We start from the raw sequence: 24,778 nt of genomic DNA on the forward strand, positions 1-24,778 counted from the left end.
TTGCTTTTGTTTGACATGTCAAGTTTGCAATTACAAAATCAGCTAGTCATCAAATATTGTAGTGTACTTCTCATTTGACGCTAAAAAAACAAATCAGACAAACATATCCGGTATATCCAACTTGAAAGCAACAAAAATTACTACAAAACATCTGAAATCAAATTACAATAGATATTTTTAACAATCTCAGTGACATGTTTACATCACTTAGGAGGACAAAATGTAATAACATACCGGGAAGCCCTACAAGTCTTGAGCGCAGAGGAATCATCAAAAGCATAACTATAAGCCCTAGGGCACATGGCTTTGAACAGATGACCAAAAACACTAGGCTTACAAATTTTCGGATTAGCAAACTCCCCTGTACAGCAATACCTATCTGATCTTGCAGCCATGCAAGCACTCTTACAAGCCACCACTTTCCCATCCTTCTTCACCACCAAATTCGAAGGACAGAACACATTCAAGTCCTTTGCGCATGACACCATGTCACAGCCTGCACCACCTTCCGGTCTCATTGCCACTGGAACATTAAATCCATCAACCAACGACACGTCGTAGTAATGCAAAGCGGATTCACAGGTTCCAAATGTCATTTCCACCAGAGTTGTTGGTGGAGTTCCTCCTGTTCCATTGCAATGCAGAAAACCTCCACAATCTCCTGACTCACAGTAGCCTCTACCCGAGTTGTTGTCGAAGCAACAGCCTTGTCTAGCCCATATTCTCCCTGACCATCTTTCGGGGACATCAATTAGTACTTTCTCGGTGCTGTAGAGGCGGAAACCTCCATGGCTAGGCGTCTGGTGGCCCGTTGTCGCGAGGATTCCAGGCCATATGGTGTCCTTGCAGTTGTTTAGTATCTTGAGTTGAATCCCATCTGTAAAAACACATCAATAAGTAGTTACATTGCAAGCAAATCTTATCAAATAGCATTAAAAGAAGCGGAATAGAGATTGAACTTACTAGTAAAACAGAGAGTTATGAAGAAGAAGCAGAGGAAGAAAAGAGTGGAGGGAGACATTGTTGAGGACATGAAGAAAGTGCAGACAGAGATAATGACTTGGTGGTGGTTTTATAACTGCTCAATGCTCGTCACTGCATGACACCATGACTCCAGGAGTAGCGGTTTAAGAAATGGTGCATGCTATGCCTTTTTACGAATATAACCATATAAAATATTAATAAAATTATATGGTATACTGTGTACACATTTAAATGTGGGGTATTGGATTCACATATTTCAAAGTTAAATAAAATATAATTTAATGGTTACAATTTAATTTTTTGATAACATTTTTTAAACATGTGACAATCTGAATACCCCGTTAACTGATGTTTGTCTTTTTGACACGCATATTAAGGTGTAAAAAAAATAATATCTACACTCAATAAAAATATTCAATTCTCATATCAAATAAAAGTTTAGTATCTACTTTTATTTGATATAAATTTTGCAAAAAATAATTATATTTGGATCTGATTTTTTTAACACCTTAAAATACATGTAAACCGCACACGCACACTGAGTTTACTTACAATTACGGTTGAAATTTCACAATGTTTGCTGAAACTTAAAAAGTTATTTGGCTAAAAGTTCGAATTTGATATCCATTGGAGGCGATTTTGCTGTTTTATTAACACCAGTGTCAAGTACAGGATCCTCCTGACATGCTAAAGGGAAGATCCTCCTGATACCAATAGAGCCCTGTTAGGTTTTCATTATCCACTATAACACATAAGCTTATGTATTAAACTCTTCTCCTCGTACTTTGAAAAAACTAGTAACTTAACATGGTACCATAACTAATCCGACCTGCGATTTTGAGTGAAATTTGAAATATAGATATTCATGAACAAACCCGATACTTCATTTACAACTCCACTCACTCTAGTACATGATTACAACTTTAAAGTGAGGAACAGAGGACAACATATTAACAAATAAGCATTAAGTAGAGGTTAACACAATCCAGCAACTGTTCTCATCTCAGTTTCTTTAGAGTCTGACAGAATATTCCAGTCTCTTACTACATGAATGTCAGAAACAAGAGAAATGGATCTCAACTGGGAGGGATGCTACTAGGGGTGTAATCGAGCCGAGCCGAGTCGAACACTGTCAGGCTTGGCTCGAGCTCGATTGAAAACTTCGGGGCTCGAGCTCATTAACATGTGCTACTACTCGGTGCTTCCTGCTGAGTAGCTGAAAATTAGAGATTTAATCCTTGTATCTTCACATGGAGGAAAGGGAAAAAGAATCCTAAAAAAACTGACAAGACAGAATAAAGATACATGGCATACCCAAACTCACTAATATTTCAATTACATGCCCTGGAAAAACTTAAAAATTAGGCTCCAACAGTACACTGCTGGAGTGCTGGTAACTCCTTATTTATGCGGGGGTATGCTCGATGCTGATATTCATGACATCAAAAAATCAGCAACTATATCTGCTTCGAATAAGTATACTTCGGAAACAAATTACACAAAGGAATTGAGATCCGAGCATATGAAGAACTTGATGTTCATCGAAGAACTGCACTAGTAAAACTTACAAATCATGATGAGAAGTGTAATCATAAGTCATAACAATATCTTCATATTTGAGACCTAAAAATTCAATCTTCCATCACAAAAACTCTTGGTTGTAAATTATTTATAGTATGTGGTGGATATTAAAAGCTACCAAAGACTAAAAGTTATCATCAGGTAAGGGACCACAACTTCTCAGCATCTGGTGTATGTTTATGTGGACATATGCAGATCATTAAATTTCAAGAAAATCTGGTAAATAAGCTAGCTCTATCTATCTAATTATCTATGCCTTCCCATTGCAACACTAACAGAAAAGAAAACTTGAGTACTGTTTATACAAAAATTCGGCACTCAGGAGATTTTATGCATGATATCTTAGATTCTCAAGAAGATTCTAGGAGTTTGCATTCGAAGGCAAATGATGGTAAGAAACTGCAGGCTAATTAAGAAATAGCAAGAAGAGAGAATGGTAGTCTATGGTGTATCATCATGCGATTTCAGCAGATGCTCAATGCCATGTTCTTACCATAGAGTAAGCAGTGTCAAGTGTAGCTTGGATTACAACAGCAGCAAGGAAAGAGTAGTAGTAAACTCAGTGAGAACCAGCAATCGTGCAATGACAATTGGCTTAGTAGCAACAGCGGCGGCGGCATCAATGTTAATGTCGGTGATGGGATCAAACGCTGTAAACATTCAAAGCCAACTAGATGATGAGACTCTGTTAAACATACCACAAAGTCTCTCTGGGGCGTGTGTGGAGAGTAAAGACTGCAAAAAGGCCAGGATACAAAAACCCAAGTCGAGAAAAGCAGAGTCCTGCACTAGAAAGTGTGTTGCTACCTGCATCCGTGGTGGCGATGGTTCTCCTGGTGAAGGCCCTTTAAATGTAAGGAAACCATTAGTGGTTTTCAGGCCAGGATTCCGGACTCGTCAGTATTGTTTGGTGGAATGCTCTGATATATGTAACTTGATCAAAGACGGAGAAGATGGTCCCTGACTCATCTTCATACAAAAAACTTTCATTAACAATCTATAGATTTTGTTCCTGTTCTTTATAGGAGCTGCTCCTTTTATGTTTTTGGTCCAATTAAACTGTACAATGAAACAATCACTGAGTCAATTTTACTAAATTCTTCCAAGCCTCTTTCAAGTTTACTAATCTGAATAACACAATAACCATTTTCAATTTCAGTGACTATGCCAGAAAATGGAATTATATTGTACAACAAGTTACATGCTTTTTCAATAGGGATAATATATTCATACGTCCCTAAACTAATCCACTTTTATTCGATAGGTCCCTAAACAAAAGATTCCTCAAACCGGGTCATTAAACTTTTCCAAACGCTGGAATCTAGTCCTTCCGTTAAGTAGATACTAACAGAGTTAGAATCTTGCTGATGTGGTGACACATCACCCGCTGAATCATGCTGACATGGCGACACATCACCAGCTGATTTGTACCTACATTAAAAAAAGAAAAATGAAATTAAAATGAAACTAAAGTTAAAAGGATGATATAAAAAAACTCCTTCCCCCATCTCTCCTCTCTCCCTCATCTCCCTCACTAGCCGCTGCCACCGCCTGGCCGGAGAAATTTCCGGCGACCTCCCTCGTTGCTCTCTCTCTCTCCTGTACGCACACCTCACCTCCTCAATCTCCTCCCCGCACCAAGCTCACCACCGCCGCCTATCTCTCTCCCCTTCTGCCGCCGTGAGTCTCCGTCGCCGACGCGAGACTCCGGCCTCCTCCCCACATTTTCATGCCCTTCTCCTTTCACACACAACCAATCAACCACAATTAATTTACAAATTAAAAACCCCAATTTCCACTTATAAACCCTAACCCCGTTTTTGTTTTACAGATTATGGGGAAACAAGTTTTTGTATACATAAGAAAGGTGTGTGTATTGATAACCAAAACTTCAGTTCAGTAGAAGGGGGAAAAAAGTTATCTCTCTCTGTGCTCATCAACTTATCTCAGACTCCTTGCCCTTTCAAAAAGTATGATGGGAGTGATGGGAGTGAAGATTACCATAACATTTTCTGTTTTAAGTAAGAATGAACTTGAGTTGCTGTGCTTTACTAATTGTACAATTTCATTGTTTTAATGTCTGTAAGAATCAGCAGGTGAATTTCGTCATGTCACCATGATTCAGCGGGTGATGTGTCACCACATCAGCAAGATTCTAACTCTGTTAGTATCTACTTAACGGAAGGACTAGATTCCAGCATTTGGAAAAGTTTAATGACCCGGTTTGAGGAATCTTTTGTTTAGGGACCTATCGAATAAAAGTGAATTAGTTTAGGGGCGTATGAATATATTATCCCTTTTCAATACATTAGATTTTAATTATAAGAGGTAGCAAGGATACAATTGGACCAATGTATGCACGAAGATATCTGGCCAAAGAATTTTAAGGTGTAGGTCAAGTCGACAATGTTATAATGTGAACGACATTAATAATACGAGGCAGTAAGGATTCGATTAGGACCAAAGTATTATAGAGTTTTTAGTCCTTGACGATACTAGATACAAAATTAAGCATCACGGCCGGGAGAAAACCTAGTATTACAGGGAAATGTAAAATGTATAATGTACTCGAATTCAATTTCCGTCTGTCATCCTCCTGTATTGGAAGATAAAAAAGAACCTCTCAAACCTATTTCAAGTTTACTGAACTGACAAGGATACAACAAACGTTTTTTCTGCTACTATACAACAAATTCATTTTCAAGAGTTACACAAGAAAACGGATCATTTTCATTTTATTTTTTTTTTTTTTTTTGCTAAATATCATTTTCATTTTATTTCTTGCATACAAACAAATTTAAACACAGACAAAAACAAATAACAAGTAAAAATTACGAGAGGTTCATGTTTAATACTTACCTGATAAATCTCTACATTCATCCAGACATCAATCAAGATCTTATTTGGCAAGAAGAAAAAAAACAACCTTGAAGAATTCAATCCACCGGACAATCGAAGATGACGGTTTAATTTGCAAGCCTAAGCGGTCCATCCAGGTCAAAACCGGATCCGAAATAGGCAACCGAAACTCCTGGTTCTCCATCCCTCAAAACCGGCCCAACAAAAAAACTGACCACATATAGACCGGAACTTTAGGTAACCCGGATCCATTTTGGCTATTCACCACTTGCCTTAACCGGTTTATCCGGTAATCCACCCGATTCTTCTTCTCAATTACAATCCCTAACCCGGGTCTTTTATATCTCTATACAACTACACACACAAAATTCTCTCCCAAAATTCACATACAAGAAAACCCACAAAAATCAATCGAAGCCCAGGTAATATTTTTACCCCATGATTGTAAAGTTACCATCTTTGTTGCTGTTAAAGTTAAATTCTTGAAATTCATGTTACTTTTCTTGATTCTTGATAGAGATTGCATTATTAATTCAAGAAACAGTGTGGATTGTTGTATTTGGATGTGATTTTTGTTGGTTTTGTGTGTTTTGTGAAAAAGATTGTAAGTTTGTTAGAAATGTCATCTAGTATGGAACTTGTGCCAGTGACTTCACAAAAACATGACCCAGCATGGAAGCATTGCCAGATGTTTAAGAATGGGGATAGGGTTCAGCTTAAGTGTGTGTATTGTACTAAAATGTTTAAGGGTGGTGGGATTCATAGGATTAAGGAACATCTTGCGGGGCATAAGGGTAATGCCTCGACGTGCCTTAGAGTCCCGCCTGATGTTCAGCAGATTATGGAAGAGAGTTTGAGAGGTGTTGTGGCGAAAAAGAGGAAGAAGCAGAAGCTTGCGGAGGTTATTTCGGGGTTTGATCCTTCTACTAGTGAGGTTGATGGTTTGTCGGGTCAGTGTGATTTGAGTGGTGCTGTGAGTTTGATCCCGAATGTGGATGTGCTTGATCCGAATTCAGGTGTTTTAGAGGATGGTCCGAGGAAGAGAGGTAGGAAGAAGAGGGGAGCGAAGAAAGGTGCTGCTAATACAGGTTTGGATGTCATTCCGTTGGATGTTGTGGGAGGTGGTTCGAAGAGGGTGAATGATCAGGTTCATTTGGCGATAGGAAGGTTTTTTTATGATGTTGGTGTGCCTTTAGATGCAGTGAACTCCGTATATTTTCAACCGATGCTTGATGCGATTGCTTCACAAGGAGCAGTGTCTGTTGCTCCGAATTATCATGATCTTAGAAGTGGGATTCTGAAGAATTCAGTTCAAGAAGTAAGAAATGATATTAATCTATGCATGAGTCATTGGGGACATAGTGGATGCTCTGTTTTAGTTGATGAGTATGTTTCAGAAAAGGGTAAAACATTGATAAACTTTATGGTGTATTGTTCCGAGGGGACAATATTTTTGAGGTTTGTTGACGTGACTGACATAATGAATTCAGAAGATGCTCTCTTTGAATTGCTCAAGGAGGTGGTTGAGGAAGTTGGAGTGAGAAATGTCTTGCAAGTGATTACTAATACTGAAGATCGTTATGTTGTTACAGGAAAAAGGCTAAGTGATACCTTTCCTACTGTTTTCTGGACTCCTTGTGCAGCTCGCTGCATAGACCTGATGCTTGAGGATTTTGGAAAAGTCAAGTGGATCATTTCAATACTTGAAAAATCTAAATATATATCAAGATTTATCTACAATCATAGTGTAGTTTTAAATATGATGCGGAGGTATACATATGGAGTTGATCTAGTTGAACTTGGGGTTAGTAGCTCTGCAACAGACTTTGCAACTCTGAAGAGACTAGTGAATATCAAGCCCAACTTGCAATCCATGGTAACGTCAGAGGAGTGGATGGAATGCCCATATTCAAAAAAAACCGAGGGAATAACCATGTTGGACTATATCAGTAATCAGTCATTTTGGTCAACATGTTCATTTGTCACCCGTCTTACAGATCCATTATTGCGGCTTTTGAGAATAGTAAGTAGTGAGAAGAGACCTGCAATGGGGTATGTTAATGCTGGAATATATCGAGCAAAAGAAAGCATTAGAAAGGAATTTGAGGATAAGAAGGAATATGAAGTTTATTGGAATATTATAGATGGCAGGTGGGAACATCTTCAGCATCATCCACTTCATGCTGCAGGTTTTTATCTGAACCCCAAGTTCTTCTACGGTACTGAAGGATCTATACATCGCCACATTCCATCCTCAGTGTTTGATTGTGTAGAGAAGATGTTTCCTGATCCAAAAATCCAAGATAAAATAATGAAAGAAACAACATCATACCATAATGCTGCTGGAGATTTTGGCCGGAATATGGCAATGAGAGCTAGAGAAACATTACTTCCTGGTAATTGTAGTGTTCAGTGTTATTTTGCTCTTATCTATATTTTATGCACTGACCTTGCTTTTTTATTTTGTCACTACTCCCTCTCTCTGCTCCACAAGAGTGATCACTTAGAGCTCAGAAGTTAATCTACGAGATCTTTAAAATTCGGAAGTAATATGTTTTTTGCACAATCACCACACAACTATGGAGTAGGTTAGAAGTATTGCAAGTTGCAAGAAGCATTAGTCTAAATCTTTGTAGGAATCATTATGTACATTCATGTATTAGGATTTTTTAACTTAAAGGGTTGAAGAAAACGGTATTAGGTACCTTTAAGGAAGAACATCACACAAAAAAGGCCAAAGTTATCTAGTGTTTGAAGGAAGCGGCATCGTATGCTGACCAGTTTGCCCGCGGATATGCTATATAGTACGATCTGAGGTTGCTTGGCATGAACATCTTTTACTTCACAGCTCGGTCTATTAATAAGTACTTTGTAAGCAAGAAATCACATGAATGGGATTTTCCATTTGACCAGCAAGCTCATTGGTCTTTATTTGTGATTATATCAGTGTTTTAAATAGTTACTTTTCTCCAGTATAGTTCAATTTGTGATTTATAATATTATGTAGGTAGCGAGCTTTTTCTGGCTGTCTCGTAGGTTTTCTGTATTTTTAGTCATGCTTTTCAGAAACTTTTGGATCTTACTTGCTTCCTTCATGTGGCGACTGTTTTGAAGTTTTTTGTTAGATCTTGACACAGAAGTCATTTCTTCATCATCTGCTAATTGTTATAAGTTCTGTTTGCTTTAGCTGAGTGGTGGTCAACTTATGGAGGTGCTTGTCCAAATTTGTCGCGTTTGGCTCTCCGTGTCCTCAGTCAAACTTGCAGTTTGATGAGTTGTAAGCCAAACAGACATTACTTGGAACAGATAGACAAAACAAAGAACTGCTTAGAGCATCAGAGGCTTACTGACCTTGTATTTGTGCAGTACAATTTGCGGCTGAGGCAAATGTAAGTAAATGGAAGTTTGTATATGTTTTCAAAGGTTCACTTGTTTGTTAAAAGCCTATGTATAATTACTTTACCTTGCAGGGCTGTGAAGAATAGAGAACATGATGCTGCAGATCCTATTTCATGTGATATCATTAATACAAGCGAGGATTGGGTTACAGAGAATGAAGTAGGTATGGAGGACACTGGCAGCGCGGATTGGATGAATGTTGTCCCGCCTTTAGGCCACATGACACTCTTAGGATCAGAAATTGAGGATATAGAGGCCTTAGGTGCAGGTAATCACCATAGTTGCGTTTTATAAATCTAAAACTATTCCAAAATACAATGATCTTCTCTAACTTGATATATCCTCATGCAGCTGGATTTGATGATTATGAAGAGGTATTTAATGGAGTTAAAGATAGTGAAGGCGAAAATGGTGAAGACAGGGAAGAAGACAATACAGTGTAGTCAATATATTTGTTATGTTCCGATTGGCGGAAAAATTTTAGAGGATCTGTTTAAAGAGGTAGTTTATCGTTAAAGGTCAAGCAGCTTAAACTAGTGAAGACTAGCTGTGATATTGCTCAAACTTCTTGTTACTTGCAAATTAGTGTAGCAAGTTGAGATTGATGCACAAGTACATTAAAGCAAGATGATTTCTTTTCAAAATGAGAAGTGAAGCATTATATTTGAACCAGCATTAGTCATCTGCTAAGTATCACCCAATAATTTACTCTGATTTTTTCAGTACTGTATTGTTCTGTTGAATATGAATGTGAGCAGAAAAATGATAATATAGTGTCAGGAACCTGTCTTAATATTTATAAAGAAAACTAAACATCAGCCCGTCTAGCTCAGTTGGTAGAGCGCAAGGCTCTTAACCTTGTGGTCGTGGGTTCGAGCCCCACGGTGGGCGACCAATTTTTTCTTTTTTTTTGATTTAGAGTATGCACTTTGTCGCTGAGTATCTTATAGAAGAGCCTGTTGGTGTGTACGTTCAGGATTTTGTTTTTGCAAATCCATCTACCTCCCCTAAATCTGGGGTTCTCTAGGCCAAACTATCTTTAGCAAAATGGGCCTCGTTTCTTGTTTGGTTGCTCTAACAAAATAAGCTGAGCGGACATGCATGCTCTCAATGTATCAAGTGACCGGTTCTTCTAAAACCTCGAGATATTAGGACGGCTTAGCAGGATTTTATTGCATTCTAACCCAACGAAATTTCTCTTTGGGAATATGATCTCCTTTCAAAGCAAAATATAAGGGTATTTAATTAATACAGCCTATTAATAAGAATAGAGTTAGATGCAAAACTTGACAAATAGATCCAAAGATGAATTATAAACCATAATTAGAGAGGCCTAATATAACAGATTAGTTTAAAATAATTGTAGTTTGGTCCAGGGACTACCTCTAGAAAAAGGGGCCATGAGCTAACTAGCATCCCTACCACAGCACACCGAAGAAGACATGCATTACCAATACAACGATAGAGAAATCCATCTCCATCGTTTAACTCAAAAGTGAAAGACTGCTGCTCCACCATCCAATGACTCTGTTCTTTTCTCATGCATGCACTTTACTCGAAATCCAAATTTTCTAACTGCAGAAAGACGGAAAGCAAGAATTTCTGATAATGAAATTGTAGTTCACAGACATAAATCTAGAGCATTGGAGCAGTAAAAGAACAGTAGTTCAAGAACTTACAACTGTAGTTATCTGTAAGGACGGCCTGAGATTCTACCTCGCTGATGAGCAAACCAGATTAAGCAGTTTCGGGGGTTTTGTTTTGTGAGGCCGACAACAGAGGGCCCTGTTGTTGACACTTGACAGCCCTCCTATCCACCACCTACACTCGATTTAATAAGAAACAAACAATCGTTAAGAACCAGTCCATCTAAAACTTTAAAGTGTTAGAGGAATGCCCCAAATGGATCTTATACTATATTTCAACACTCCCCTCACTCAGGCGCCAGCCAAACCAGAGCTCTGATACCATATTGATAACCAGTCTATCTAAAACTCAAGGTGTTAGAGAAATGTCCCAAATGGATCTTATGCTATATTTCAACAGTATTCATACAAAATAATAAATCGGCATGAGTCATTCTCTCTACATCTATTAACTATCATTCTCTCTACATCTATTAACTATTCCAGATGAGTAATGTTAGCCATCACTGCCTTATTTCTAGGACCCAACTTGTAAATTACAGTACATTATCTATCAAGATACCATAACTAAAAGTACTCAAAATGGAACAAACCTTTTTGAGGTACAAATTAGGAACGTTAACCGAATTTCAGAATACAAATGTTTGCCATAAAGCAGACCTAAAAGAGATTTACTTTAGCTAAAGTGAGAATGTCTCTTGGCTACAGCAAAACCTACTGACCCTTCAAGTGTATATAAAAGAGTGAACTGAGTCGAAAGCTAATCAGAAAACAAAGACAAGATCACAAGATAGTATTGGTAGAAAGCTATTGAGGCAAACAAATAAAAGGTTAAAACAATGACAGGTCCTGGTTCTTCGTGTGGAGCATGCAAGTTCCTAAGGCGAAAGTGTACAAGTGAATGCGTTTTTGCTCCTTACTTCTCTTATGATCAGTCAGCTAACCACTTTGCAAAAGTTCACAGGGTGTTTGGAGCTAGCAAAGTTTCCAAGTTATTGCTACACCTTCCGGTGCACAGAAGAAGTGATGCAGCCGCCACCATAGCTTATGAAGCACTTGCTCGGATGCATGATCCTGTATATGGTTGTGTCTCTCATGTCTTCGCTCTACAACAGCAGGTTTTGTGTTGTCACTCGTCGTAAAATGCCTAATTTGTTATTCTTGAATTACATTACCAAATAATGAATTCTAATTCACCTACACTGCAGGTAGCATGCCTGCAACATGAGATCGACATTCTTAATAATCAAATGGCCAATCAAGCATTTCAAGCACGCAATAATGGAGCATTTGGAGCAACTAATAACCCAAGTGTTGGATTCCAGTTTGATTCACAGAACAACGAGAACATGACTAATTGTGCAACTCAAAGTCAGATGCTTTTAAACGGAGGGGTCACAGCAGATAACCAAGAATTCCATTGCCAGATAAATACCACTCTTCCTACTCTATATGGCTGTGAGGAACACATGTACAATGTTCCTTCTGATATAGACCTTCCTGAGTCAGTCTCTGGAGGGATGAATCAAGAGATTTATGTGCCATTTCTATGGACGGGCAGCAGTTGCAGCAGCTAAAGCTAAAGAATAAAATGTAAAGTTTAGCGGTGAAGGTTACAAGCAAAAAACCACATAAGCAGCAAAACCTTGAATCCCTGCATATGAAAACAAGCCTCATGATCATCGATACTTGCAGGCTAAGAATTAAGATTCATGAACAATGTACTTTTCATCCAACACCATCAATGTAACACCCCAACCCCCCACCACCAAAAAAAAAAAAAACAGTACACGCGCAGCTAAGTAAATCTTGTTCTATTAAGTCTCTTAAGCCTCAAAACTAAAGGCGAAAATTTGTTCTGATTTATTTGACTTCAACAATGAACAACTAAAATTGATTCAACCATAAACAATGAATCAGATAGATACTCATTGTCAGGGACGGAACCAGTAATTTGGGTTGGAGTGGGCTTGACAAGTGAATAACGAAGAAAAATCTACTTTCATTCATGCTAGGAATGAAAAAAAAAATGAGAACTGCACCCATTGAATCTACTTGATTATATTGATTTTGGACTTAGTTGATAGTGGGCTTGGACTTACTTGATTATATATAACTACTAAACTTTTTTTAGAAAAACTTCCTTGGGCTTAAGCCCAGGGAAGCCCTTCTGTACATCCGTCTCTGCTCATTGTTCCTCCCAAATTCAGACGACATTTGCAACAAACTATAACAAGATCCATAATATCCAAAATGGCAAGCATGATGTCCATCTTGACATGTCAAAAGTTATTCTCAAAAATTCGTTAATAGCCTGGTGAAAGGTCATGGGTAATTCCGAACTTCCGATCATGGATTTCATACAGATCGCCATTAAAAAATATTGCATGACAAACAGAAACGATTGAAAAGGTTAGCATTTGATTTATTAACCAATACAGTGCTATAGGTTCATCTTCCAACGTCGTGTTCCTCTCCACAGGCCAATTGATCTTTTTAAAATGATGAAAGAAATTGTAAATTTTTCAAGCTGCATCCGTCTGTAAAATACCATCTTCTTTCCAAAGAATACGTATGGTGCATACAGTCACAGTTGTTCTAGTAGTTCTGTTTGAAATTATCCGGCAAGCTTCCTTCTTGCACCATCTTACATAATATGTTACATTAACTTATCAATATTTACAACAAAAATCAAGACTAAGATATTCAAATACAAGGAGTATTGAAATAAGAGTTATTTGCAAATTACACCCCTGCACTTGAGCCCAAACACACTCTAGTATACATACTTTTAAAAATTGCATTTCGCATCCTCTTACTAGTGCAATTTGCAATTAACTCTTAAAATAGCCAGGGGATGCGAAATAGTAACGGACCCAAGTGTAGGAGTGCAATTTGCAATCTAACTCTTCAAAAAAAAATGTGCGCCCAGACTTGAAAAAAGTCATAATATTTAATATTTTTAATTTTTAAAAAATTAACAAAAGAGGCATTTAAATTGAGACACGTGGAGCGAGAAACATACATTAAAGATCATCGATGTGGTTTGAAAGGATGCCGCGACGGTATTCCAGCAAGGATGATACTAACAATGTTTTGAACTGCTAGATGATTCACGTCTCAACTAGATCTACACCCTTATGTGTGGCGGTGCACAAACGTAGTAATCCGTTTGGATAAACTTAAAAGAAGTGACTTCTTGGTTAAACTAGAAAAATGGAGCAGAAGTGAGAAGTAAATAAGTGAATAAAGTGTTTGGAGAAAAAAGCAAAAGCTGTGAAAGAGAAGTTAGGATTCTCAGTTTCTTAAAAGTGCTTCTACTTTTTTACACAAACGGGTCAAGAAACGCAGAAGCAGCTTCTGCTTCTGCCAAACAAACAGGCTCATCGTGTGCAAACTACATGCATATCCTTGGGTAATGATTGTTGATCATATACACGTGCATATTCGAACCGGACCCTTGATAACAGTTAGGACCAAAATAGTTGAAGGTTACCTTCTATATGGAATGAAACTCATTAGCAGTGGGAAAGAAACTCTTAAAAATGAGAACATATTAGATACTTTTAATGATTTTCATTAAAGATTAGTTCAAAGCTCGATCATCCTCAAATATTTTAACTTAAGAGCCAATATATAGAAGAGTTCTCGAAGATCATCTAAAAGAGAAATCGGGGAGAACCATACATGTATAGATTTAATTTTCCAGCATCGACTATATACATATCAGCCTACGCCTACCTCGACTAATTTAGCACCGTCGGTGAATCCCCGAGCCTAAGCTCAAGGTCAATGCCGTCCTTATCACTACTTGAACAATCTATATACAGTAAACAATCCGTCCTCCGCCTCTTAATATCACCACCGACACCGGTACGCTCAGCTCCTCGATTTCCTTCAACACAAAAATTTAATCCCACGGATAAGCCAGTCTCAACCGCTGATTCTTTCCTTAATATAGGGTTCCTGCATGCAAGTTTCTTCGTACCTTGAATTATTTTAACCGCCTCTGTTTCAGAATACAAGCTGTTTGGAGATTTCGAGTTAAAAAATTTATCAGCTCCACCAGTTTTTAAACAAAGAGGCTGATTTAACCTAGCTCTGTCTCTTCTATGAACATTCATGTGACCACCAAGCGCTTGAGCCGACTTAAATATTCTGTTGCAGAAACTGCAAGAATAACATCTTGGAGGCCATATGAATCCCCCTAGAAGCCCTTCTCCGACGTCTTCAGCGAAAGCTTGTTCTTCCCATGATCTCAAGTATTGTGAATAATGCTCCATGGAAGGTATACAAGGTTGATATATGTGGTGGTGAAGATGAAGAGTATAGAGGTAGTTAGAGGTTGGAATATATAATTGAGAAGAGATTGGATTGAGTGTAGGAAAAGATAAATAATGCAAAAGTCTATATTTTTCCATGATTTGGAAGGTGGTGTGTGCCCTCATTTGGATCTTTCACTGTAGTTATATCAGTGATGTTATATGATTTAGCATTTTGCTATCAATCTTTGTTTCTATTGCTGGTAGCCTGCTGCTTTATACTCTCGTTGTCCCATTATATTTTATACTTCTATTTTTGAATGATCGACATGCATTTTAAGATATATATAAAATCTGTTTCCATAATTTATTTTTCTTTTGAAGTTTAAACAATAAATTTTTATTTAAAAAGGTGAAAATAATTTATTAAATTATAATTTAACGGAATTTCAAAATACGGGTAGAATCCCATCAGCTAATGTATACATCTCAAGGAGACGGATCGGAAGTGTATTGCATTTGGGGGGCCCAAGTAAAGCAGCTCGTGTAATTGTCACCGTATTATGAGTTCCGACTTCACACTTACACAGTCACACACAGGAGCACTTCCTGACGTTTATCGGGCAGATTATTTGTCGGTCGAAAGCATTCGTCGGTTGTAAATATTGGCATATTGCAGTCATAATGCACGATAATAGTGCAGTTATGGTTGCTTTAATGGCTAGGGTTCCGTCGAAGACAAGATTACTCTTTGGTCTACGTTTGATCTGTTAGTGCTATAATGAAGATATAATTTGAAAACCTAATGTCATATACTGAATTGTCCTAAAGATGCGAACTCCTTGTTTTTGTTTGCTGGGGTAAACACCAGTTAGAAACTTTTTCTTAAAAGTCGGTGATTAATCACGATTAATCAATGATTAATTCATGTTCCGTAGCTCGCCGAACTGATTAAATCTTCGATTAATCACCGATCAATCCGATTAATCCCCAATCAATTCAATTAATCCCCGATTAATCCTTGTTCCGTAACTTCACCGATTAAGTCCGATTCCCGCTTTTTACAACACTGGTTAGAAAGCATAAAGATAAAAAAGAGTTTTTGTGAATATGTTTTTAGATAAAGGATGTTTTTAAACTTAAGAGCTCTTTAGAATATTGTTTAGATCAAAAATTAATGTTGTCAGGGAAGCAGTTTTCATATATTTTTTAAGGCAAAGAAAAAAAAAAGATATCTTCATGCTTTTGTGAGAGTTGTGTGGACTTCATTTTGGTTATAAGTAAAAATATTAATCTTTGAATTATATCAAATATCAAAACTTTAATCAGAATATCATTCATCTGTATGTTTTTCATCATATCATCTTTTTTTTTTTTAAAGAAAAGGAGATAATTTAATAAATAATAGTCAAACGGCATCTATAAGAATGATCGAGTCGAACAAACATAGAAAAAATTAACATGCCTGTCTTCATACCCAAGATGGGACAAATAAGCAATGTTGAAATTGACGATGGTACATGTATAGATTCTTGCCCTGTGTTGACTATCTTTTTCAAAAATTCTGTTTGAGCTATCAACCACAAATGCAATTCCGGAAAGCTTTTATCGATGAATCCAAATCAACTCTCACAAAAGAAGGAGAGAAAAATCACACACTCTCAACAGGGAGAGTCAAACTATAATCAAAACAAACTAGAGAAAATTCAACTACAAACTAAAACAATTAGTTCTGCACCACGACGCGTATAATATAATCGATCCACTCACAAATCCAAAAAGCCTTCTGGGAGCGAATAAGAACGAAAATTGAAAGTTTCGGTGATATAGATCTGAGAAAACTTTCCCCGAAAAGAGAGATTTATTAAGAAAATCAATGAAAAATTAAGAACAATCAAAGAACTAGCAATCAAACGGAAAGATTTGGGGTTTTCCACCAGAAAACCGATGAAAGCCCCGTCGGGGATGAAAAGAGGAAGGCGGCGGGGCAGAAGAGAGAAAAAAAAACTTCCATCATATCATCTTTTAACATCTCACAAATAAATTCTTTACATTAAGGTGAATTATCACACTAAATTAATAATAGCATTAATTAATTTATTATTCAATTTATTGCATATAATTATATAAATAATGACTAGTTAGCTAAATCATTTTCTTTGCCAAGGAGCTAATTATATATCATTTCTATACAAGAAGAGATCACGTTAGTCGAGCTAGAATTTTATTTCTTGCAGCCGCCATATCTCAGTAGTACTAAAGGGGTGTTAGGTTTATCCCATATAACAGGAATCGGAACATCAATATATCTATATAGATTAGTTATTTTAGAAACTCAAATCTATTTTGATGGTTAAATCATACATTTCTTTTTTCCCCAAGTAATAGTAAGATTTAAAATTGCAATTGAAAACAGATAAGGCTTCAAAAAAGAACTTTTTTTTTTTAGACAGAGGTTTCAAAAAAGAATTTATTTTTAAGAAAGATTAACATATGCTAACATTTTCTTTAAAAGTTTAAAAATATTGAGATTTTTTGTATTTGTCATTTTATTAGAATAAGTATTATTTTAGTAATAATATATATTTATGATAATGTTTGGCTGAACTTTTATTGTGAAAATAATTGAATATTTTTCGAAATAATTTACATTTACATATTATTTTTTGACATATAGTATTCAAGGAGAGTTCAACATTTTTTTACTTGCAATTTGCAAATATAAGTAATTATATCAGAAAAAACATATTATATTCTTTTTTCTCAGATATAAGTGCATATTAATGTGCTAATTAAAACTAAAACGGTTGCATTAGGGGATTTATATATAGTTTAATTTAATTTAATTAAGAGTCATGTCAATTTGCTAAAGTCAAATAATGCCTTAAATAAATCGGTGGTTGGATTGGATTTTTCCTCAGCTACGTTGCCATATACCCATTATTCGTCGTCAGCACACATTAGACCTTGACTGAACACAAACAAAGATATTAAATTAAGAGGATACAAAAGTTATTAGTATTTCTCAATCATGTTACTCCCTCGGTCCCGCCCAATTCTTTACATTGGGTTTGGGCACGGAGGTTAAGAAATATGTATAAAGTAGTGAAAAAGAGAAAGAAAAATGGGTGAAGTGGCGGGACCCACTGATTTTTAATATATAAAAGAGAGATAGTGGAGTAAAAGTTGTGTGAAAAGTAAGAAAAAGTAGGAAAGTGGTGGGACCCATTAACTATTTTAGGAAAGTTTTGTAATGTAAAGAAATGGATGGGACGGCCAAATGAGAAAACTGTAAAGAACCTGATGGGACGGAGGGAGTATATACTAGCAACTTCGAAATTTATGTCTCTTATGCTAACTTTTTATCGGTATGTTTATCAGTTCCAATTCCGAGCTACGTAGGTAAAGATTAAATCCAAAGTCCAAACCCATCTTATATTGTAAATCATATGCTTTAAATAAATTGTTTTTATAAGTTGCAATTATGTACAAGATACTAATTAGTCAAATTACTAGTCACGGGTATTAGAGTTGAACTTAAGTTTTAGTCGTCGGTCATAAAGAATAGAATAAGTATAATTAGGAATATATTCACAGTTAAACACCTGTATCTTTACCGGGATTTATCTTGTGTTTGATTGAGATGATAGACGACCCGATGAAATATAATCATTGAAAATAAAAAAGAAATAACAGAAAATACAAAGAAGTATCCTATAAAAATTGAAGATATATCCGAATTTTGTAAATTAAATGAAATTCTAAATATTCAACTAAACAAAAGTTCAAATTTTATTCCATCCATTTTCATTCATCCAAATCAAATACAATATTAGATAAATTTACTAATGAAATGAAATTTTCACTTAAACGGGTGTTTAGAAAAAATGTCTATAAATTTATTTTTTGAGAATGCGTTCTCGGATCCTTTTTTTTTAATCATTTCATTCATCAACTATTCGAACTAGAAATTTAATTCACATGTCGTGGAAAAAAATGCTCAGAAAACTCATTTTACTCATTATTATTTCATATTTTTCTTTTTTTTATAACTTTGATTCTATTTCATCCCCATTTCATTTCATTCAAGTTAACACAACCTTGTATAATTTTACTTCCGTTTAGAAATAGTAATTTATTTTGTACACTAAATAGTTTAAATTACCTATTCATCAGGCTTTCTTGACATATTCCTAAAATTATCCTTATTTTTTATTTTTAAGATTGAGTCTAATCTGCATATTATCATTCCACGTTTTTCAGGATATCATAGATACTGATATTCAATTAATATAATAAATATTGGTGTATATATATAAAAGATTATTTACATTAAAAAGTGGGCACTTATCTTAAAACAAAAAGTACCACGGGTGACTCAAGAGAGTGCTTGATAAATTAGGTCCGGGAAATAAGAATTTTTCCAAGAAATTATCACATTATATTTTATCATGTTTTCGAGACTGGAAAAAAATTACTACTCCATCCCAAATTAGATGACCCCGTTGACTTTGAGCACACAATTTAAGATTCATTGACCGCATAGATACGTGACTTATTTTTAAAATTTTATTTTTGCAAATAAAAATTAAAATATGAAATTTTCATTTATAAAAGAAAAAATAAAAAAATAAATTTCGGAAGTAGACGGTCAATGCACCTAAAGTTACGTGCCCAAAGTCAACGGGACATCTAATTTGGGATGGAGGTAGTATTTTTTAGTTAAGTCTTAAACACAATATTGTGAATCACCCCGAGGGAATCGTAATTAATGATGGAGAAACGGGGTCAAAGTGCATAACCGACTTTAAAAACAGAACTTAAGCATATACTAATAGTAATCTAGAAACGGGGTCTATAACTCTATATACGTATAAATCAGAATCGCATGCTATATGTGCTATTCAGTTTGATGGCATAATTACTTATTTTTACTAGTGACTGGGATCTCGAATCCACATGCTATAACAGTTTATCCGTGGGAAAGGCCATCCGTAGCTTATATACGTATAAATCAGAATCGCATGCTATATGTGCTATTGCTATATGTGCTATTCAGTTTGATGGCATAATTACTTATTTTTACTAGTGACTGGGATCTCGAATCCACATGCTATAACAGTTTATCCGTGGGAAAGGCCATCCGTAGCTTTCTTCAATAATTAATTGTTTAGATCTTAACTAATCTCATTATACTTCCATTATCAAACTTAATTGTATTGTATTACAAATTTTCTTATTAATTTACTGCTAAGTACCTTCTTATATTAATTAGATCTACGCATATTTTATCTGTCATTATCCGCAACTTGTTTGAAAAAAAGATTATACCCTCCTCCTTACGATGCATTAATACAAAGACGTGAATTCATGTTAGATTCTAATAGTGACTAAAATAATCTATATTATTTATATTTGACTTTTAGCATAAATGAATATATGGAAGGTATTATTTTTATCTTTAATTGCTAACTTCTTGTTTCTAGTCAAGAATGTTTTTAGAAATTTAATTTAACACCTATCAAATTTCAAATAACTTGTAAATTTGTTATAGTTTTAAATTTCTTTCCAAAAGTTTTGAATAGTTTTCAAATATCTTAAACAATTAGAAAAATAGAACTTACCAATTTTACAATTCGAAACTCCCTTCCAATAAGTCCGAAACTGAAAAAGATAGTTTTAAAAAAAAAATCCAATACTGAAAAAGACAGTTTTCGAACTTTCTTTCAATATATTCAAAACTGAAAAGGATGATTTAAAAACATTTTTATATTCATAATTCAAAATTTTCAGAAAATTATAAAAATAGAAATGAACTATCTGAGAGACGTTCACCTATATACCACTCGTTTCTCCTTTATATTTTATATGAGTACATTGATATTGATGCCATTAATTCCGGTTACCCATTTTTCTTTTTTTCTTTTTTGAGAGTAATTGCGATTATCGATTGATCGATAAAAGAATTCTAATACTCAGATTAAAAATTAATAATGAAAAGGTAGTATACTATAAATTTTATAACTTTTGAAAATAAGAATTCTATTTATTTAATAATTCCTTTATAAATATATAATTAAAATAAGAATTGTATTAGCGTGCAAATCTTAAATATGAACTGTATTTGTTTTATGATAATTATGTTGAATAAATAAAATCCTACTCCTTCTACGAATCTTAAATAAAAAAACGAATTGTATCACCTTTACGATCCTTGAACCTGATTTTTAGATTATAATATCTTTTCTTTTCAAAATTTAAGAAAATTATAAAAAAATCGAACAATCTTAAACACGCCAGCTCACCGCCCTCGTATCCTCCTTTATATTATACATTGATGATTAATTTCACCCGCCGCTTCCTCTCCCCCTCCTCCCTTTGCCTTACACTCAATTTAAATAACCCTAGTCACGGTAGGAGATTCATATTCACCTTTCTCTTGTCTTTTTAACTTTCTGTTATAATAATTTTCAATAATCTTCATCTTTTGGGTGAGATTTTTAATTCTTGCATCCATTATTTTGGATGTTTTATGTCTCTATTTTTGAAGTGGTTTGTGTTTTTTTTTTTGGAGTGGTTGGTGTGTTTTAGTATGTTTTGGTGTGTTTTATTTTATTATTTTTGTCAACTGATAATGATTCAATTGGTGGATTGAGAGATCTGGAAAACCCGCTTTGAATCTGAAATGGTGGTAATTATCACAAGAACACACCTTTCACAACGAAAAATTGTTCAATATATGTGGATATCTGTACCCCACCCTTAGTTGGCGTACCTGACGACTGACGGGTATGAACACAGGACTATCACCTGTTTTTTATGTGCGGAGGTCAATTGTGACGCTACTATTTTCAAGAATGTTGGTGTCGGCCGTATTGCTTTGGAAACTTTTATAATCATTTTTATTGTCAAGAATATTTATATTCTGTTTGTTAAGCAATCTGAAAATAAAATGACTAGTTATTTTGGCTCATTTTTATTTTTAAATCAACTTGTATTATCAGTTCGGGATTCTTCCTAACTGCGTTTCCATGTTTTCATAAACGCATTTTGTCAACAAAAAAAAAAACACGTACATATTAAATTATTATAAACGAGCATCTGAAATGTCAAATATATCTTTTTTCCTTTTTTTTTTTTTTTGAAATTGAGACTTCTCATTAATTAAAACACTAATGCGTCTTGAATTTTCAACAATCTTGGGTAGTGTTCTCGAGCTGGGCTACATTCGGCCCATAATGGTTTCAGTTTAAATGCAGGCCTTTTGATTTATTTTGTAGTTTCCGTTTGAATATCTTTTTTTTTTTAAGATGAGAATAAATCTCAACGAGGATCGGCAATTCACCGTGATAATTTTTTCATTTAAGAAAACTTATTATCTAACCGTCGGACATGCAAGATGACCGGGGAAATTTAGACAATAAAATTTTAATGTCCGAAAATAAAAACCGGTCTTCTTCCAAAAATCCTGAAAATAAGCAAGAGAAACAAGAACAATATAAGTCGATATATTTAACAGATTATTTTAAAATATTCCCACAATCATGATAACTCATTATTGAGACAATTAAGCTCTTAATTAAGGCATAATAATAAATCATTAACGTCCTTAATTAAGACACAATTAACGCCCTCAAAAAAGGCACAATTAACGCCCTGAATAAAGAGGTACAATTTACGCCCTCAATTAGGAGGCCCAATTTTTACGCCCTCAATAAGAGGCACAACTAATTAAGCAAACAAATTTAAGCATAATTGAAATGCTTTACTACACAAGCACAGATTTGGATCAAGACACAATTAAATACAAGTAGTAGGAGCTAAATACAGAGTAGTCACACTATACAAGAAATCAAAAGCAATCAGCACATAGCACATGTCATGACAATTACATATATAACAATACAATTTAACTAGTGAATCCTTACTTAAAAAATAATAAGATTTTAACCAACACACAGTTAAGAAATTCACAAAAATCAATACAATTTAGAGATCAAAGTTAAAACTGCCTTAATAATCCTGATACACTATTAAGCTTCTAATAAATAAACAAAGGACAAGTATTGTTTACTGTCAAATAGGTACATCTAAAAAATTATCACATAAGCAGTTGGCAATTAAACAAATAAAGAATAATAATATACAATTGATATGGGTCAGAAATAATATTTAATTGTTATTAGATATTAAAAGCCCAAGAATACTAAAGCCCAGTTAAACAAGGCCCGAGGCTCTTAAGTATTAATTAATTTCGTAGTTAATTAATAGAGGCCCAGTCAGAGGTCTAGTTACAAGTCCGAATTCTACAATACATCTGATTCTAGCAGATAAATATTCAGGAGTTCGGATAAACGTCAACAACAAGAATAAGAGTTCTATCTTATTTCATGCTTCGAGGCATACTTCGATGAGAAGTCTGATACACGGAATCGTACTTCCGTCCCACTTCTGACTCCGAAGCGCCTATATAAAGGGCTCTACCCCTCATAACTAGAACTACGTTTTGGACTTGATTCTTCTCCACGCAGAAGATACGTAGGCATCTCGCATTGAGACCAGTCCAAAGCACGAATCGCTCACCCCTTTGTTTTCTATTCTATAACATTTGGCGCCGTCTGTGGGAAAACAACAATAACCATGACGAACCCAACCGGAATACGTTCTGAAATCCATGTTCCACGCAGTCGGACCACCACCGGGGTCTCGACTGAGTCAAACCCTATAACTACCACCCTCCCGCTTGGTACGACCATTGCTCAAACTACTACTCCCCTGACTTTTGGCTCGCTGCCCCCTCTGACTCGAGTCATTGCAACCGTCACCGACGCCGGCACACATTACTCAACGGTCACTACAACCACCCGTGGAGGCACAAGAGATGACTATGTGCATGTCACTGACTACGACTCTTCCGAATCGGAGCAGGAGCATGATATACCCCCTCGAAGGAGGAGAGATGCTGATCGACATCGTCGACGCCGCCATAGGCAAGAAACTAATGAGCCCCGGGGGCCAATAACTTATGAGGAAAGGATCCGGGCCTATGAAGAGGAAATCGCACGGCTAAAAAGAGACCAGGCAAGGATGCAACCCCCAGAATCTAGGGATGAAAACCCTCGTCAAACCGTGATGAATCAAATTCACCTGTTACCAGCAGGCGATCCTGATAACCCGGTTCCCCCTTTTACGCAAGAAATCATGGGTGCAAGGATTTCCCGAAAATTCAAGCTCCCAACTATTAAAGCTTACGATGGCACGGGTGATCCCGCTAATCATGTTCGGACTTTCATGAACGCTCTGTTACTCCAGCCCGTCACTGAAGCAATCAAGTGCCGCGCTTTTCCCCAAACCTTAAGTGGGATGGCCCAACATTGGTATAGTCGCCTACCCCCTAATTCTATCTCCTGTTTCGCTGACTTGAGCAGGGCTTTCATAGGGCAATTTGTTGGAAGCAAAACACATGCCAAGAGCTCTGCCTCTCTAATGAATTTGCATCAAGGAAAGAACGAATCACTCAGGGAATATATGAATCGTTTTACCAAAGAAGCCTTGAAGGTCCCAGACCTTGATCAAAAGGTAGCCATGATTGCACTCCAACAAGGCACCACCGATGACAATTTTCGCCGATCTCTTGCCAAGAGGGCTCCGGACAATATGAACGATTTACAAGAGAGAGCCGGAAAGTATATAAAGGCGGAGGAAAGTCTGAGAAAATCCCAGAATAATCAGGGACCGAATACCAACTTCAAGAAGCGTGCGAATGATACGGAGTATAATGCTGAGAATAAGTACTCCCGGAAGGAAGATGATGAAAAATCGCCCGCTAAAAAGAAGATGGGACCGAGGTTTACTGAGTATGCCAGGCTTAACGCCCCGAGGAGTCAAATCCTGTTGGAAATTGAGAAGGATGAAAGTGTTAGATGGCCGAAGCCAATAAGGACCGATCCGGAGAAACGCAACAAAGATTTATACTGTCGATTCCACAAAGATACAGGACATAAGACCGATGATTGCCGGCAGTTGAAGGATGAGATTGAATTCTTG

At 35.9% G+C, this 24,778-nt stretch overlaps 4 protein-coding genes and 1 non-coding gene across 9 annotated transcripts; 3 read left to right on the top strand and 2 right to left on the bottom strand.

Annotated features, from left to right (window-relative positions):
- Nucleotide 1: 1 nt before the first annotated feature.
- Nucleotides 2-10,634, bottom strand: LOC108199190 (thaumatin-like protein). 4 transcript variants are annotated; one of them, XM_064082899.1, is made up of 4 exons: nt 10,503-10,634; nt 10,207-10,398; nt 964-3,996; nt 2-877 (listed from the first exon to the last, which is right to left on the bottom strand). In XM_064082899.1, exons 3-4 carry the CDS (start codon nt 1,031-1,033, stop codon nt 204-206), a joined length of 744 nt encoding a protein of 247 aa, XP_063938969.1. In that variant the 5' UTR covers nt 1,034-3,996; nt 10,207-10,398; nt 10,503-10,634; the 3' UTR covers nt 2-203. The 4 variants fall into 4 exon arrangements, with proteins under 4 accessions (XP_063938969.1, XP_063938968.1, XP_017222414.1 ...); XM_064082898.1 differs by lacking the exons at nt 10,207-10,398; nt 10,503-10,634 and adding an exon at nt 5,425-5,562 and having other exon boundaries at nt 964-3,624; XM_017366925.2 differs by lacking the exons at nt 10,207-10,398; nt 10,503-10,634 and having other exon boundaries at nt 964-2,189; nt 3,059-5,377.
- On the top strand, nt 5,741-9,498 carry LOC108199189 (uncharacterized). Of its 2 annotated transcripts, XM_017366924.2 has the most exons (5): nt 5,741-5,846; nt 5,942-7,820; nt 8,612-8,813; nt 8,895-9,091; nt 9,175-9,498. In XM_017366924.2, exons 2-5 carry the CDS (start codon nt 6,044-6,046, stop codon nt 9,264-9,266), a joined length of 2,268 nt encoding a protein of 755 aa, XP_017222413.1. In that variant the 5' UTR covers nt 5,741-5,846; nt 5,942-6,043; the 3' UTR covers nt 9,267-9,498. The 2 variants fall into 2 exon arrangements, with proteins under 2 accessions (XP_017222413.1, XP_017222412.1); XM_017366923.2 differs by having other exon boundaries at nt 5,757-7,820.
- TRNAK-CUU (transfer RNA lysine (anticodon CUU)) lies at nt 9,642-9,714 on the top strand. The gene has a single exon. It is a non-coding gene; the product is annotated as a tRNA-Lys (tRNA).
- A 589-nt stretch (nt 10,635-11,223) lies between the features above and the next one.
- LOC108199107 (LOB domain-containing protein 33) lies at nt 11,224-12,290 on the top strand. Its single transcript, XM_017366851.2, has 2 exons — nt 11,224-11,587; nt 11,678-12,290. Exons 1-2 carry the CDS (start codon nt 11,309-11,311, stop codon nt 12,044-12,046), a joined length of 648 nt encoding a protein of 215 aa, XP_017222340.1. The 5' UTR covers nt 11,224-11,308; the 3' UTR covers nt 12,047-12,290.
- Nucleotides 12,291-14,215: 1,925 nt separating this feature from the next.
- On the bottom strand, nt 14,216-14,752 carry LOC108198377 (probable transcriptional regulator RABBIT EARS). The gene has a single exon (XM_017366131.1). It carries the CDS (start codon nt 14,750-14,752, stop codon nt 14,216-14,218), a length of 537 nt encoding a protein of 178 aa, XP_017221620.1.
- Nucleotides 14,753-24,778: the final 10,026 nt, after the last annotated feature.

The sequence above is a fragment of the Daucus carota genome, chromosome 8, assembly GCF_001625215.2.
Source record: "Daucus carota subsp. sativus chromosome 8, DH1 v3.0, whole genome shotgun sequence".
In the NCBI taxonomy this organism is placed as follows: Eukaryota; Viridiplantae; Streptophyta; class Magnoliopsida; order Apiales; family Apiaceae; genus Daucus; species Daucus carota.

Excerpts from the sequence above, each read along its gene's own strand:
- LOC108199190 (XM_064082899.1), bottom strand. The coding sequence starts at position 1,033 with ATGTCCTCAACAATGTCTCCCTCCACTCTTTTCTTCCTCTGCTTCTTC. Across the intron at positions 878-963 it reads CATAACTCTCTGTTTTACTA|ATGGGATTCAACTCAAGATA; the intron begins GTAAGTTCAATC and ends GTGTTTTTACAG.
- LOC108199189 (XM_017366924.2), top strand. The coding sequence starts at position 6,044 with ATGTCATCTAGTATGGAACTTGTGCCAGTGACTTCACAAAAACATGAC. Across the intron at positions 7,821-8,611 it reads TAGAGAAACATTACTTCCTG|CTGAGTGGTGGTCAACTTAT; the intron begins GTAATTGTAGTG and ends TGTTTGCTTTAG. Across the intron at positions 8,814-8,894 it reads AATTTGCGGCTGAGGCAAAT|GGCTGTGAAGAATAGAGAAC; the intron begins GTAAGTAAATGG and ends TTTACCTTGCAG.
- LOC108199107 (XM_017366851.2), top strand. The coding sequence starts at position 11,309 with ATGACAGGTCCTGGTTCTTCGTGTGGAGCATGCAAGTTCCTAAGGCGA. Across the intron at positions 11,588-11,677 it reads TCTTCGCTCTACAACAGCAG|GTAGCATGCCTGCAACATGA; the intron begins GTTTTGTGTTGT and ends CCTACACTGCAG.
- LOC108198377 (XM_017366131.1), bottom strand. The coding sequence starts at position 14,752 with ATGGAGCATTATTCACAATACTTGAGATCATGGGAAGAACAAGCTTTC.